The sequence below is a fragment of the Aptenodytes patagonicus genome, chromosome 3 (assembly GCF_965638725.1).
Source record: "Aptenodytes patagonicus chromosome 3, bAptPat1.pri.cur, whole genome shotgun sequence".
In the NCBI taxonomy this organism is placed as follows: Eukaryota; Metazoa; Chordata; class Aves; order Sphenisciformes; family Spheniscidae; genus Aptenodytes; species Aptenodytes patagonicus.
The window spans coordinates 54109465-54126116 of NC_134951.1; the positions used below are offsets into that span (position 1 = coordinate 54109465).

The 16652-nt window shown below is 35.9% G+C and overlaps 1 protein-coding gene across 1 annotated transcript in view; it reads left to right on the top strand.

Annotated features, from left to right (window-relative positions):
• FIG4 (FIG4 phosphoinositide 5-phosphatase) overlaps positions 1 to 16411 on the top strand; it is a 72015-nt gene extending 55604 nt beyond the window's left edge. Inside the window, exons 22-23 of the mRNA XM_076333394.1 lie at positions 1779 to 1868; positions 15336 to 16411. Of these exons, the coding sequence (XP_076189509.1) occupies positions 1779 to 1868; positions 15336 to 15513 (268 nt within the window). The 3' untranslated portion in view covers positions 15514 to 16411. The remainder of the gene's footprint in view (positions 1 to 1778; positions 1869 to 15335) is intronic.
• Positions 16412 to 16652: the final 241 nt, after the last annotated feature.

A 16652-nucleotide genomic window follows, 5' to 3' on the forward strand; every position in this document is an offset into this window, starting at 1 on the left:
CCCTCAAGCAATGCAAGTTTTAAAAATATAACAATTACAAATTCCTTACCTCTTTTCGCTAACAAGACATAGTGCTATTTATGGTCTGATGTGCTGATTTATGTGGAAAGTATAGATTTTACTGACATCCTTTATTACAATGTACATCGTTTGAGAATAGCAGCAATTTATTTCACAGTATGGTTATAGTTCTCACTTCAAGTCTTTTTCTATTATTGTAATAAGGGAAATGGAGATGTAAGATCCTGACTCTACTTGACATTGTTGGACATGTTACATATTTTTTTCTTTATTAGCATCAGGGACTCGCAGATTAAAGTGCCTCAGGTTAAGTTACCTTACATCAGCTGATCTATATTAAGTATATATGCAAATGAAAAGTAATTTGAATCTGTTCAGCCCATTTTCATTGATGACTGAGATAATTTATGTTTAATTCTCATCAAAATAGAAATCACAGAACCACAGATTGGTTGAGGTTGGAAGGGACAGGAGGTCCCTCAAATAATTTGAGGATGTATACTGCAGATCAACTGTGGGTGGTGTCTTATTGATGTCTGGTAACTTGCTTGTGTTAATTTAGGCCTTGTTTGTTTCAGAATATTGGCTAATTTGAAGCAATTAATAAAAATACTTACACCTTTAGTTTGCTTTTATTTGTTTTTTTAAGCTTGTTTCAATAGCAAGCTCCTGCACTAGAAGATCTTAATTATCTTTATTTCCACTTATAATTCTCTTACTTAGAAATGTAAGTATTTATTCCTTCAACATCCAAAGTGATGTCGCATGTTTCTGAGGCTTTTGTTTCTACAGTATAGAATCTGAATGGAGCAGAAAGAAAAATCACAGTAAGTTGGTTAGGAATGTATTGTTCCTTTGTCTTCTGTACACTCTTCTATGCAACTGCTTTTGCACTGTTAATTGTCCCCTGTTAAAATGTAGTAAATATTTCTGAAATAGACCAATAAGACTATTTTTAAGCTAAATGGAAGCTAACTATTAAAAAAACCCCCGCTGTGTCAGAAAATTAAAGTGTTAACATCACAACTAACATTTACGTCTGTTTTCAGTAGCGCAGATACGTTGGGGAGTGAACAAATTGAGTTCAAGTGTGAGATAACTACATATACATATTCTTGAAACCCTCTGACTTTTCCTCTTAGACTGAATAAAATTAGTGATTAACTATTTTTTTTTTTTTAAATTTTGCTCCAATTCATTGCCAAGAAAAAAGACATAACAGTATTTTGCATCTTCAGTGTCTTCCAGCAAATATTTGGAGATGGGGTAATTCTCTCAAAAGGTTGTGCTTGGAAATAAGTGAGCTGGACTGATAGTGTTTCAGCTGAATAAACTAGATTGAATTTGGCTGAGGACTGACTTAAATCTGAAACTTGAGAGACTTTCTATCTCTTCTGTTGACTTTTCCCATAGGCTAGTCATCTGATTGCTTTGAAAAAAAACATAGGAAGTTGACTGTAGCGGGCTGCCTATTTCATAGGAGCAGAGGCCTGTTTCTATCCCATGACATACTAGGTGACACCAATTAATAGGCAAATCTTTTTCAAGCTGAAAGAAGCTCCTGAGCTCTCACATGCACCCCTGCAAAGTTTTAAAAATCTCTCGTATTTACCAGAGAGGTAGTTCATGATCAGTGACTTACATAACATGACTTAAAGACTCATTTTTTTTAGTGTTATTTTCTTTCACTTGCTGAATTTTGGCAGATAGTTCTTTTGTTTTCTTTAATTTATTCTCCTATCTACTGCTTTTCCCAGGTTTGTTCAGCTGGGACAGAGTCAGCATAAGCAAGACAAGAGCAGCCAGCAGTTTTGCTCAAAACACCACTTGGATAGGGTTATAAATTTGTAAGTACTCTTTTTCTTTTTTCCTTTAGCCTATTTCTTTTTGCTTTTGTCATTAGACCTGAAAAATCATCAGGTAAATTTGATGTTAAATTGTTTGAGAGTCATACTTCTGTTGCTTTTACTGCATAAGGGGATTGAATGCATAGCATGAAGAATTAGGTTCCTACTTCTCCCTTGTAACTTAAAAAAAAAAAAAAAGGTGCTTTTTTTTGTGGTTTGTTTTTTGGTTGGGGTTTATTGGTTGTTGTTTTTTGTAGTTGTTGTTTGGGTGGTGGGTTTTTTTGTTGTTTTGGTTTTGGTTGGGGTTTTTTTTTTGTTTTTTTAGTTTTTGTAGTGCCACGATTTTTGTATGCAGAATTCTTAGCAGTCATGAGTTATCACAACACAAAGTGCTGAAGCTACTGAGTTTAAAAGTCAATTTCTTCTTGCTGTGATTGCTTTTGAAAGAGAGAGTTTGAAAGGGATTGGATGACCTGCGTATTCATCGTTAAAAGAACATTCAAACTTGCAACTCAGTCTTTAGTGTGCAGTTATCTGAATTTATTTGTTCTGAGAAGGCTACAAGTGCCCTGTATTTGTTTTAGTGGACATTTGAGGAGTCTTGAGAGGTCAAATGGGATATTTTTAAATTTTTATTCTTCTGGTGAGTGGCCAGGTGCTGGAGAGAGTAGGGTAAAGTGAGAATTGATTCTTGCTTTGTTTTGTGCACTCGATGCCCATCTGTGTCACTGAAGTCAGAGGATCTATACTAGCTTTAATCAGTATGCAGTGTTTTAACTGAAGAAAAGAGGATCTTGAATCTTGCATAGATGTTATTTTAACAATGTCTGCTACATTTTCCCTAGAAGTATCTCCTTGGGGTTTTTTTGGTTGTCTGCTCTTTGTTACATACTGGTTCTATGCATTTGTCAGTGATACTTTGAGCTGCTGAGACAATTTTTTTTAAACAGTTCATTTGTTACAATAGATACATTTTGCATCTTGTTCCAAACAGGTAGGTAGTTGGTGGTAGGTTGTAAGGGAAGATCAAGCTCTGAGTGCTTTTTGTCAATGAAACACTTGAATACTTTAATTCCAAAAGATTAGTATGGGAGCCATATTCAACAAAGCCAGTTGTGGTGGGATGGTAGGAGGATTGCTCTCCAGGGATATCTGCCACATGGAATAACTTCTGTGTATTCTGTTGCTAATAGAGTAACTTTCCATTACTATGAAAAATAACTCTAACATTAAAATTACAATAGGTGCACATATTTAATTTATACTGAAATAAGGAATTTAACTGTTTGTGATTATGGATTGATTATTGCTGTACAAGAATGGCCTCTAGTGATAGGCCAGATCATTCGAATCTTTTCTTAGTACTAGTATAAAAAAGGGTCGTGATATTATCCAAATATACTATTATTGAAGCAGGTCTTGGAATTTAGGTGATCAACTCCTAACTTCCCAGTTGACATCTTCCTGCACTGTAGGCAGCTTAAAGTTTCACCAAGGCAAGTTTTTATTTACTTTTGTCTCTGGGGTACATGATCTCTTACCCAACAGCACGGCCACTCCATAGAACTGCAGACTTTTACTGCAGTCCATTGATTTACACAAGCCTCAGCTTTGTTTCCTGCACTGGCTCTAGTCCATTCCCTCTATGCTGATGAAGTGAGGGAACCTTGAACATAGCACTTACCCAAGAAGGGATAGAGACTGAGGGTGTCTCAGTGGGGCTGAGGGAGCAGGATCACATGAAACAGATTTAATATTGTGTATGAGACAATACTGCCTGGTATCAGTGCTTAGTCATTTGGTATTATATACATTTAAAGTGATGATGCTACTGTGCATGGTTCATCATTAATAAGCTTACGCTTTGTAGGTGAATGTGCCTGTAGTTTTATAATAAAATATATCTGATGGGTATTAAAATAGTAAGTTAGGTTGGCAAACTGTAAAACTGTTTTTAAAAATGAAGGAACAACCCTGAATGTTTTGAGGGGAAATGGTTATTAAGAAATTATTTTCTAATAATAGGAATATTTTTGCTATGAACAAAGGCAATTCTTTTTGTGTAATTGCAAAATCTCCCAGCATGTTTGACAGTGTAGGAGATAATCGTTCCTTTCTTGCCCCCTTAAAGTAGAGTAAATTATTCCCCATGCTATGCTGCTGTAAAATGAACACATTAAAGAGAGTCTATACACATAATTCTGGTGGGGTTTGAGTAGTCAGATGTTCATTTTTTCTCCTTTTCTGAGTGTAATTTCCAAATAGTGGAAGTGTAAAAATCATAGAGCACACAAAGCTGTGCTTCCTGTCACTCGTCCTCTTGAAGTAACGTAGATCAACTTTCTCTGCCAGTTCTACCAAACATGCTCTGCTGTGCACATCTGAGAGGAAACAGGGTATCTTACAGTCGGTAATTTTTTTTTTTTCTGAAAGTATATCTTTATACAGCTTAAATTTTCTTCAGTTTTTGTTCTGCAACTTTTAAAAAATGTTCAAATACTATTTGGATAGTGACAAATTGTTCTTTCAAGAAGGGTCATAATGTCGTCATTCTTTAAAGGCATGTTGTTCAATTCTGAAACAAGGAAGCTTTCTCTTACTGAGTTTGAATTGCTGCTCTGAATCAGGAACTTCCTTGGAGAATACTAACTTTTTAGAGATAAAAATAGCATAAACATACTATACTCAAGATTAGATCGAGAGAGAGAGGGTTTTCAGTAATAGCAGCTGAGGCACATCTTGCACTTGTTGGACTGTATATTTCCTTGATTTTCAAGGAGCACTTGAAGAAATTGAAAAATTATGGTAACTTATATTAATTTGATGTTAGGTGCATTTTAAATTGAAAAAAAACTGGCAAATTTGATTGTCCAGTAGTTCCTTCTAGATACAAATGCAATTAAACCCCAGTCTTTTTCATAGTAAAATGAAGTACTCAATCTAAAACTGTGGTTTCTCATCAGCAGTGAGATATAATTTAGGCTTAGTGTCATTTCCACGCTTTTCAAGAAAATCTTTTTTTATATCCTTTTTCGATCTTAAAAAAAAAAATAAATCTCACAACCTTAAACCTTGTGGCCATTTTTATCAAATACATAAAGCCAATAAAAAAAGAAATATTTCTTATTTTTACAGTGTCACTTCAGTGTTATTTATGCTCTCGAATATGCATTGTAGAAATACTGAAGAGAAGCTTCTGGCTTAAATTTAGAAACTGTAAGTATAGATTAGAAGCAAAAAATGGATACTTGAACAGGGACTACAGTGATGCAGTGAAATAATACTGAAGAGGAGTGGAGAATGTGGAAGGGTATTGAAGTTCCTCTTTTTGTTCGTAGAAATTCCATGAAGGAAAAAAGGGTAGAATTTCAGTTAGAGCTAAACAGAGCTGGACTACTTTTAGCACAATCTATTATCATGTATGTGAAGAGAGACTTTGGGTACTGTAGTATAATCACTGTTGGCTGACACAGCGCACCTGTTCCTAGTTCCCTAGTACTCACTGTGGCGTGGTATAAACAATACTATTCAAAAATGTATTCTCAATCACTTTCCAAATATACTTCTTACATCTAGGAGTAGGAGAAATTTGATTCCCGCCCGAACAGGGAATTGAGTGTTTTGATTCACTGCAGCACTTCTGGAGAAGAGTGCTGTGCCTGTCCCCTTTGTGGCCTATGCAATATAGCAACAATGCTGGTGCGCCAGCTTCAATTCATCCATAGGTATCTACTCTCCTGTTAGGTTTTGTGGGGCACTGATGATGCTCAAGCAGGAGAACACTTCAGTGAGTGATATCTGCAGCATGGTCCAGGGCTATGTTCTCCTTAAATATTTGAAAAACATACCCTGTCTTCAGAGATATAGTCCATGTTTTCAAAAGTTCCCTTGATGTTAAATGTGTAATCTTTTTTTTTTTTTTTTTAAATCAAGACTACCTAGATTCTGCTTGTCATCCAAGTATTGATCAAACATGACTCAAATTGAGTAGCAACTAACTATCTACAAGTTAGCAGCTAACTATGTACAAGAAGCATATGGGCTTTTTTACTGTTTGTTTCTGTGTATATGCGCATTACATACATTATTTTCTCACCAAGATAAAAGTAATGAAGCAAATTTCAGTGAACAGTGGAGCACTCTGTATTTTCCATTTTTGTTAATTCAGTGGTCTACTGGAGTATTTTTAATCTATAATACCACTTTAAAATATAAAAGTAAAAATAGAGCAGTACATTTCCTAATTTTAATGAAGCATCTTACAACCCTAGTACTTCTGAAAGCTGTTACCTCAGTTTTGAGCAATTCTCTTGTTCATTCAGTACTTCCATATGACTTTGTTAGTATAAGGTCTATTTCTTGGAGGATTAGATAAAAAATGGCTTTATATTTGTAAACATGGCATTATCACTGCTTTATAACTGTACTAAAGAAAATGTTGGTATTAAACTTGTCATCTTTCTGTGTATGCACATCCTAGGAGTTGTTGGGGGGTTCCTTATGTTGAAAGGCAGAAGTAAATGAATAAAGGATGTTTAGACTGTTAAGTATATTTATTTTTTACATTAAACCCATGCAAAATAGCTAAATAGTTTCTTGACACTGCTGTGGAAACAGTGAATCAAAAGGGGTTCATAATTAGTCAACAAGCGACTTTGGAAATTACAAGTTATCTTGGATTCTCAAGCGTGTTGATAGTTTCACAGTACAGTGCTTTTTTGCATGCTCTCCGCTTCAAATATGCGCCCCAATATGTTGCTTCACATCAGAAAGATAGATAAACTTCAATGAAAGCGTTTATTCACAAAATAGGGAATTGTTGTGAATATTCATAGAAAATATAGGTGAAGAAATTGTTTATATTCGGTCATCTGTTTACACTAAGGTTAAATCACAAAGGTCTCTTACCTAGTTGCTGTCTTCTCCTGATAAGGTGGCAGTCAAGGTTTCCTTTTTTCTAAAAAAACCCCACATATTCTGCATTTCACTAGAGCACCTTCTTGCTAGACAACCCTTTGTCAGAGCAACATCTAGTCTTCAGCGAAGTTTTTTATCCTTAGTCTCCCCTTTGAAATCTCCCAGAAGGGTCTGAATAGATGCTGTGTTTTTACCTACAACTCATTTTATTTGTTCCTTTTCTTGGAAACAGGATAGCTATGCCTCTTAACTAAAACAAGCACTGCTTCAGCTCCTTGGAGATGTAAATATCTGTGTTAAATTGGGAGTCATCTACCTTACTTCCCTCCTTCGCTAAAAACTCTTTGCCTCTGTGATGGATGAAATTCTTTCCTGTTTGGTGATTATTTGGATTCATTTTACTTTGAAATGTCCTGTACTGGATCTCATATTCTTTAACAGCTGTATATTAAGAAGCATATATGATCTAAACCTCTGTATACCTCTAAACAAAATAAAAGTATGTAGCTCACTATTAGCTCTTGATTCAAAGCAGAGATGAGGATAACTAACCACTTTGGGTTAACTGATCCAACATAGATGTGTTACAACAACTTTAGTTTCTCTTGTTCTTTTGACTCGCATATATCCACTGTTCTGGTATTCTAAAAATAGCTTTAAGGATTAGTTTTCCTTGCCTAATTTGAATCTTTCCTCTTTTTGACTCTCAGTATTTTAAACAAAGCACTTCTGTGATTCTCCAGCATTTATTGCCTGTGAGAATTCTCTTGAAGCTTACTGGTCAGGCTGTTTATAAATTACCTGGATTTTGTCTTCTATCTGAAGATGAAAGATTGTCCCTCACTGGGATTCTGAATGGCTTTAGCACTGTCTATGTGCTCGTCTCTTGCAAAATGGCTTGACTAAGCTGACTGCTACTGGGAGTATCTTCATTTTATATTCTGGGGAAGTGGTTTTAAAGTCATTGTGGGCACTTTCCCTGAAAGTACTTGGTACTTCATGTTGGCCTGGAAAAGACAAAAGAGTATCAGGAATCAACACCACATAAAACGAATAATTTTGTCATTTTGGGCTTGAATGCTCTGTTTGTTTTTAGTCACACATCTCAAAAAGAATACTACTGGGAAGGGTCTGGGGAAAAGCAATAGTATGATCGGAGTTGTAGGACCCTGCAGAAAAGAGCTGGCTGGGGACTGAAGAAAATAAGTAAGTCCACGTTGTGATGGTTTATCAAATGCTCTACTGAAGTTTGACAGGTGAAATGGTTTGGTATTATGGCTTAAGTCAGTATGGCTGGATTTGATGGGAGAAGTTAACAAAATAGCCGAGCCAATTCTAACGGCTCATTGCCACCAAAAGGGGGAGGTCCTGCTCTTTCCTTCCTTCCTTATCACATACTTTCTCAGTTACTTGTGCACGCTTGCTACTTGTTACAGTGCTCCATAAATCAGTTCAGCTCATCAGTCTGCAGCAAACTAATTCAGCAAAAAAAGCAAATAGTTTCCTGGTAGATTAATGAGACTATTTAGACCAGTGAAGGTCCCAGTTATCACCAGGGCCAGCACAGAAGAGACAGAGCCACAGGGTCAAATGCAGCAGAACTTTATGTGGCTGGTGGCAATTTGTTAGATTGGCTCAGTCATCTTGCATAGCACCCTTTTGACAGATCAGGGAGCAGAGCATGAGCTTTTTCCAGGGATCTTGGGAAAATGGTTTGAACTCCTTGTGATTCAGATCCCCATGTATGTAGGAAGAGTTATCTTTTTCCCATTCATCTGTTCTGTCAATACTGAGCTCCGAGCTTTTCAGATGAAAAAGCTCATGTGCCTAGCATTTTTGGTAGACTTGTCAATTGAGATGCTCAATATTATTTTAACAATAAAACTGTTAGCATTCATCTACCTCATACTGATTTAGGTCATAATTTTCATTTATTGATGTCTGTTTCAAATTAAAAAAAAACCAAAAAATGTTTTTAATATCTGAATGTTCACACTTGATCTCTGGGTCCTCCATATTTCCTCCCTATTTTACACTGAATCCTGAATAAAAACCTACATGTAAAATCTCATACTATCCGTTGATGTAAAAAAAAGCCTGCAACAGTGGCATGCATACCTTCAGAATGATACGTGAATTGTGATGAAATTTAGCCATCATTTTTCAAAACCCAAGGGCTTTTTTTTAACCTGAAAAAATACTTTGAGCTATAAAACAATAGTTCAGTACAATTCTGACTTGACAGGGACCTTGTCACTGCAACACACATAAAAAATTTAGTTTGTCTGTATCTGCTGTCCACCTGGTTTAGCATTTCTGTATGTCATGTATTAAAAAGATAATGCAGTAGTCTCACAAGACTAGAAAAAAACATTTTGAGTTTTATAACTGGTTTTAGATTCTTTTTTTTAATGTGTCAAAATACATTCTGTTATTAAATTTGCCTTTTTCCAAATTTTAAATAAAGAACTACTATATCTTTTACTACAGTGATCACTGTTAAAATGGTTCGGAAGTTCTGTGGCTTGAAGCTTGTTTTTTTAATTTTATTTTGCGTTAGTGGGCTGGTGTTTCTTACTTTTGCCTATGAAGTCTCATTTTGATCCTAATGTCAGCAGCTCTGAAATCATATCCTCTAAAAATGTGACCATAGCCAATTCCTGTGAAATATGACAGTAAATATACTTATTTCTACATTGCATGTTATGGTTTTGTTGAATTTGGGATTTTGTAGTATTAACAGTCTCTAGCAAAACCCAGAAAGTACTAAACTATATACCACCTTAGCTCATCTACTTTTAGACTTTTTAATGAAAATTCTCAGGACCCTTCTTCAGCCTGTCCCTCTATTTTCTCTGTGTAGTGGTAAATTTCTGTTCATCCATTAAGAGAACTGTCTTCCTCAAGTAATCCTATTTGAAAAAGTAAGTCTAAGCTTTTCCTTTCTAAAAAGGTACACAATATTCCTCTTTTTTTTCTTTTTTTCTTGTGTGAGTTCTTTTGATACTTGTTTTGTTTTGTCCTGTACTACCCCATAGGTTCCTTTGTGTGTTCAGTCTTTAAATTTTGAATTAGTTTGTGGTCAGCGTAAATCATCCCTACTTAAAAGATTTATCTGTCCTCAGAGATCATCTTTCTGTATCAGATGTTCTGACCTTCTCTCGCATTCCTTCTGTCTGCACTGTAGAGAAGCTGCTTCTAATTTGGATTGTAAAACGCTCATTTAGATGTATACCCGTGTAAAGAGAGCCTCTTCTTTCTCTAACCTTTGAAACTGTACATGCTGTTGGAGTTTCAGGTGATTGTTGTGGGACCTGGATGCAGTCCAGGTTTTGCTGCTGGTCGGTTCTGTAAGACACAAGTTGCAGTATTCTTGGACAGAGACAGTATCCTGTTTTTCAGTCCTCTCCACTCACAAAGAATGTGGCTGAAACTTTGTTGTGTGTTGGTGTCTAAGGAAGGAAAATTCTGTTGAAGGCTCTTTCAAGAGCACAGCAAGCAATTTAAAGGGATACCATTTATGGGGGGGACGACAACCCAAACAAAAACTCCGGATTTGCCAGAGTTTTGTAGGTCAGATATATTTGCTTAGGACTCAAACAAGGCAACAGAGTGTATTTTGTCTCCTCCTTTAGATATACTTTGTAGTAGAGACTTGAGGAGAACTAATCAACGTTGAAACAAATGTGGTGGCTTTCTGGTGACTGCTATATTTCTGAGAGCTAGGCACATCACCATGCACTTTCCTTCAAAGTATGGAACATCTTTGTTCTAACTAACATTTTAGCTGTATCTTCTTTTACTGTAGCGAGAATGCTACTCTTGGTGAAACCATAACACCATGAAGCCTGTTCACAAGTGGGATGAAAATAACTGTACTTTGCATGTCAAGGGTGCTGTTCTTCATGACATAGTGTTTATGTTCCTATCTATGTAATTTTCATTGGGAGGCCATAGAGCTACAGGTCTCTAGGGAGATCTGATAGTCAAGTCATAAATAATGTGCTCTCCTTCATGACTCTATTGTAAGATATTAAACTTACTAAGTAGATTAGATTTTTACATTAATAGTGTTAGAGAAATGACTTTAATTAAGTCACTGGATAATACAAGCACTCTACAAATAGTTACAGCTTAATACAGGGTTATTAATCAAAATTGGCATGCATGAACATGTGGTTCTTTCAATATATTTTTATCATGTTGAAGCAAGTAGGTGGAAAATTGAGATTTAGTTACTAAATGCTCAAAATGAAATACATTTTGCTGTCCAGTTTCCATTGTGCCTAAGGAAATTACTTTTGACTCATTAGTGCTTCAGAAATGTCACATCTTTAGAAACAAATCAATAAATAGAGAAGGCATCAAATTAGTGTTATGGCTTTGTTTTGTTTTTTTACTTAATTGTTCACTTGCTAGTGGACTAGACAGGCCAGCTACATTTGAGTAAGTGACGTCTTTTGGTGTTAGTGACATTGGTAAGTTAGTACAGTGTCCTAGTGTCAAATACCATTGCTAGAGTCTCAGCGTGAACGCTTTAAACTAAATAAATGAGTACATGCAGAAGCTGTGGGTGTTTTGAAAAGCAATCTACTTTTAAAGCATCTAGATGTAAATTTAGATAGACTAATGTTTGGTACGAGTTCTGAAAACACCCACCTTAATGTTTTATAGTAAACTAGAAGAATATGATAGTGATGATGAGAAGAAACTATCGCTCAATTGGGAAAAAAATAGAAAGAAAAGGTTAAGTAGGATAGAATTTCCATAGTATTATTCATACAGTTTACCAACAAAAGCTAAAATAAAACACTGATTTGGTGAGAGCATAATAGCAGATATTGGACTCTTCAGAAGAGTTTCAGCTCTTTTGAAATAAGAGTTTTGTATTGTTTAAGAAAAGCATAAAAATGGTAGGCATTTTGGAAATTTTATCCTAATCATACAGGCAGGTAACTTGGTAACTTGCTTACATTTTTAGTATTTGTTTACATTCCACTGTAGTGCCACAGGATTCTAAGACTAAGAAGTCTAAACAGGAACTGTAATACAATCTAAAATAAAATTTAAAAAATATTCTATGCAGTAATGCTTCACTTCCTGCAAACTCTTTAGCTTTACTTTTTTTCTCTAATTCTAGAATGGCCAAATGTTTCTATGACATAACCTAGCAAATTCTGTTTACATCCTGGTAAAATGTAACTTGGTTTTAAGTATGCAGCCAAACTCTGTGGGTGACCAGTGATTTTATCGTCTCAAATTCAATAGTATACCTGTATAAGTAATTCTATCATTGCAGTCAAAGTATAACCAACTGAATTTGTTGCTATGTAAAATGGAAAAATACAAATTGAAATAAGAAATTGAAAAATATTACTTTAATGTGGAAACCTTTTTATTTTATATCCCATATTCCAGTTGTAGTGGAATATTAGGCATACTATATTACATAACACATTGCAGTCATTTTATAAGACTAACAAACCATCATATGATGAAACATCCAAAATCTGACATTTTAATAAAATAAAATGCTACAAAATAAGGGAGCAAGTTTTTTGGCCGTTTTAATAGAGGTCCTGGTTTAGAAATGGTGTCAAACATTAGTTTACGCTCATAATGCAACTAGAAGATTATTACTGCATTTCATTTATAGAAAAAATAACTTCTTGTCTCTTGAAGAGCACCCAGATAGTGAGTCATGACTGTGGCTTCTGTGGAGTATGGCAACAATGCTAATATCTATGAACCTTCATTGCACTTGGGCTGGTCAATGTTCGCTTTTGGAAATAGTGAGCTTTGACAGTAAGTTGCTGCTGTAATTTCTTACCTGAGAAGTTTTAAGTCTGAAATGTGCATATGCTCATTCAATATTTAACAGTAGCATTCTGACTGTTTTTCAGCTACTGGCACTGGTTCTGATATGCTATTATGTAAAGTATTTAGAAAATTTGTCTTCAGTAGCTAAAATAGTAGATGACAAATGAAAAGCTAGTTAAAAAAACCTCAGGTATTACACACAGTTTTGGTCCTCGCTGCATTATCAGAGGACGGAGAAGACCTTGGAACTCTGCATAAATGGCAAGGTGACAAGGTCGAGCAGAAAATAAGTAGAGTATGAGGAAAGATGAAATACACTTGGTTGAAATACACATAGTGATGTGGAGGAGGCAAACAGAGAATGACTGTTCACCATTTCTCCCAATGTAAGAATTATGAGCAACCAAGGCCCATGATAACAAATGAAAGGAATGCCGCATCAGACACAAATAATGGAACTTATTCCCACAGGATTCTGTAAGCGTCAGATACTAGAAAAAACAGTGAAAACCTATGGAACTGACTTTTCATGAAACAGTAGTCTAGTTTCAGATTTTGCCTGAGGTGTAGTTCCTAAATCCTGGTTGCTCAAATACAGGAGGATATACTGGAGAAGGCATTGTTAAGTACCTGTTCTGTTTTAATAATCTGTCATCAAAAATTGCTGCTAGCTACTCCATGAGACAGGCTAATTGGCCCCGTGAAATTTTGGTTCAACCTAGAAGGAAAGATCTGATTTAGAGAAGTGTTCGGTGTGTGTGGTGGTAGGAAAGTGAGTCTCTAGAATTGAAATCTGTGTGTTGTACAGAATACTTGGGCAGCTTTGTTTATACAGAGTATTTATAAAGCAGCGGTAGCTGCTAGCTAGAAAGTAAATTAGCTTTTCCAGCTGAAACAGGAGCTAAAAATGTATGAAACTGTTGCTTTAGAGAATTCTTTAAAACATGCATGTAATTGTTTTCATAACTGAGAAATAATTTATTTCTCCTGTTTAGCATTTATAGGTGTATTGCATCCACTGTTCTAGATAATCATAGTCCTGTCAGATCATTTTTCCTTGGAGTTCATTTCAAACTTTGATTTCCTCTAAATCTCAAACAGTATTGACAGAAGGAGAAGTTAATGCATAGGTTACCTTCAGATGGCAATGTGTTAGTTATTGAATGTTCTGTTGTGGAATCCAAACTGATCTGCTATCACACAGGTTAAACATCTATACTGTTCAACTCTGGGAGTATTTTATAAATAAATTACTAAAATATTGCTGGGAAATGTACATAGTGTATTTATAAATACAGCTTTCACAATAGCTAGTGCTTTAAAATGGAATTGATTTACTACACAATACTTTTAGTCTTTATTAATTTATTATGTATTCAGTATAAGTAGTTTTGTCGCTACCTTGCAGTTGATTGTGGAGAACACATTACTACTGAAGTGTTTGGCTTTGAACCGTAGAATATTATAAATTGGAAAGGACCCTGGAGGTCATCTGATCCAGTTCCCTGCTCAGAGGAGGACCAAATTAGATGAGGTTGCTCAGGGCCACGTACCCTTGCATTTCGATTATCCTTAAGGAGAGAGGTTCCACAGCCTCTCTGAGCAACCTGTTCCAGTGTTCAACCACCCTCACAGTGGAAAAAAGTTCCCTTGTATCTAATCAGAATGTCCCATGTTGCAATTTGTATTCCCTTTTTGAGATTTGTCTTTTAATCACGCGCTCCAAGAAGTATCTGGCTTTACACTATCTATACCCTCCCATTAGGTAGTTGCCGACAGCAATAAGGTCCCCCCTAGCTTCTCTTCTCTGGGCTGAACAAACCCAGTGCTTGCAGCCTCTCTTCGTATGCCATGTGCTCCAGCTCTCTAATCATCTTGGTGACCTTTGCTGGATTCATCCAAGTATTTCATTGTCTGTCTTGTACTGGAGAGCCCAAGAGTGGGCACAGTTCTCCAAATGTGGTGGCTCAAGCCCTCAACAGAGGGAAACAATTGCTTTACTTGACCTGTTGGCTATGCAGTTTTCAAGAGTTGCAGTTAAAAGACCAGCTTCTACCTTACGAGTGAGTCTGATTTACAACAGTGCTTAGAAAAGGTCTAACATACTCAGGTTCTTGTAAACTTTCAAACTACACGTTTTTCTTGTGTAAGATGAGTAGGTTTAAATATTAGGATTCAAAGATAGCGTTTATGGTACAAAGCTATTTAAAAAATATTTTCATAAAATATTAGCTCTCCCAGCGTACAGAGTACTGTTGCTGGTCAGTTGTCTGTTTCCTGATAATTAGATGGAAATTTCTTATCTGATAAATCCTTTCTATATGTTGGTTCAGAGTATAATCACTTGTTTGTTATAATTGCTACTAAGTGGATAGCTCAATAAAGTTTTCCTGTTATCTGCTATAATGCATGGCACAGATCTGTTTTTTCACTTGGGTACTTACTGACCGTAGCAGATCCGAGGAAGGATGGAGAAATGAGGACAGAGTGGAGGGAAGTGAGAAAGTATTCTGTAATGGGATTAGTGACAACTTACCTAATTACCCTACTTGGAAAGCTGGGTCTTATCAGGTCTGCAGTAGTGATAAAAATCTAGGTAAATGAATTATCTAGTGGGAAGCTGCCCTTTCATTAACTCTCATATATATTTCAGGGAAAAGAAATACTCTTCTCTCTCTGGAAAATTTTTACCTAAAGTTCCAAATATTCTGCGTGTTTGGTTTTTTCCAGAATACCCATCTCCTCCTTTTCTCAAGACAATATTTACGAAGTCCAGCCTCCAAGAGCTGATAGGAAATCAATAGAGATTTTTCATGCGCACATTCAGGCTGGAAGAGGAAACATGCAGCCACTGGGAAAAGATGACTTCCTCATGTACAGAGAGTACATTCGAAACAGATACTTGTAAATACAGGTTGGATTCTCCTGCCAAGTCTACTGTACTGATAGGTCATAAAAATAATTTTAGAAAGAAAACCTAGTTTGGTATTTTGCAGCAATAAATTTATTATCTAACATTTCTATTTATTATGCTTTACTATTATACATTTACAGAATTGTGCTTTACAGGAAAAAAGTGATTTGATATCTGCTCTTCAGCTGAAAGAGAAAGTGTATCTTGAGAGACTAAGTGAGTAGTCAGAGCACCTACAGTCACTGAAGAGTATGTAGCAATTTATGGCAAAGAAAATACTGCATCTTTAGGTTTTATATTTGTTTCTTACATTGTTATGTTTGCTAGTAAATTTGAAGTGATTTGTACATAAGAATCAGAAGATAATCGTTTTCTTCCTCTGTTCCATGACAGCAAACAATCTTTTTTTACAACAGAATGTTTTCTGATATTTCTTGATTTTTAGCAAACTGAGTGCTAAAATGACTGCTTGTAATTTACTGCTTTCTTAAGCAAAAGTGAAAAATATGTGGCTTATTTCAAAATCAAAATTTGCATCTAGACTAACAAACTTTGTAACCCTAATTTGTGTCAAAACTCATCTCCCTGGTGCTAATAGCTACAGAATCTGTGCCACATGCAGGGTGAAAATGGCTTGTGACTAATTATCATGGGCTTCTAGTAGGAATCTGAGGTGAACCACTTACTGACTGCATCTGCAAATGAAGGAATGCTCTCCACTTTACTGGGTTTGGACTCTTAGAGGGCGCAAAACCATCCTGTTGTTTTTCTGTATGACAGGCGTTATCCTTTTTGCAGCATACTCTTTCCATCCCTGTATTTGTGCTCCTGCGAGATGCTTTCAGGTTCAAGCCTACAGCCTCCCAAGAAACCAGTATCAGTAAGTGAGGTATAGAGACTGGATCAGCTGGGGTGGTCACGCAAGAGGAAGCAGTAGTTGGGTTAGGCAAGACTGAACATCATGCCTGGTGCTAGGTAAGAAGTGGAGAGGCAGCAGGTAACTGAAATAGGTTGTTTAATTTGGGCTTGTGATTAAAAGATTTCTCAAATTTAAAAAAAAAAAGAGGGGGAAACCCTATTATTTGCAATTACAAGCTAAAATTCCCAACACTGCTTTCTAGCCCTTTGCCTTG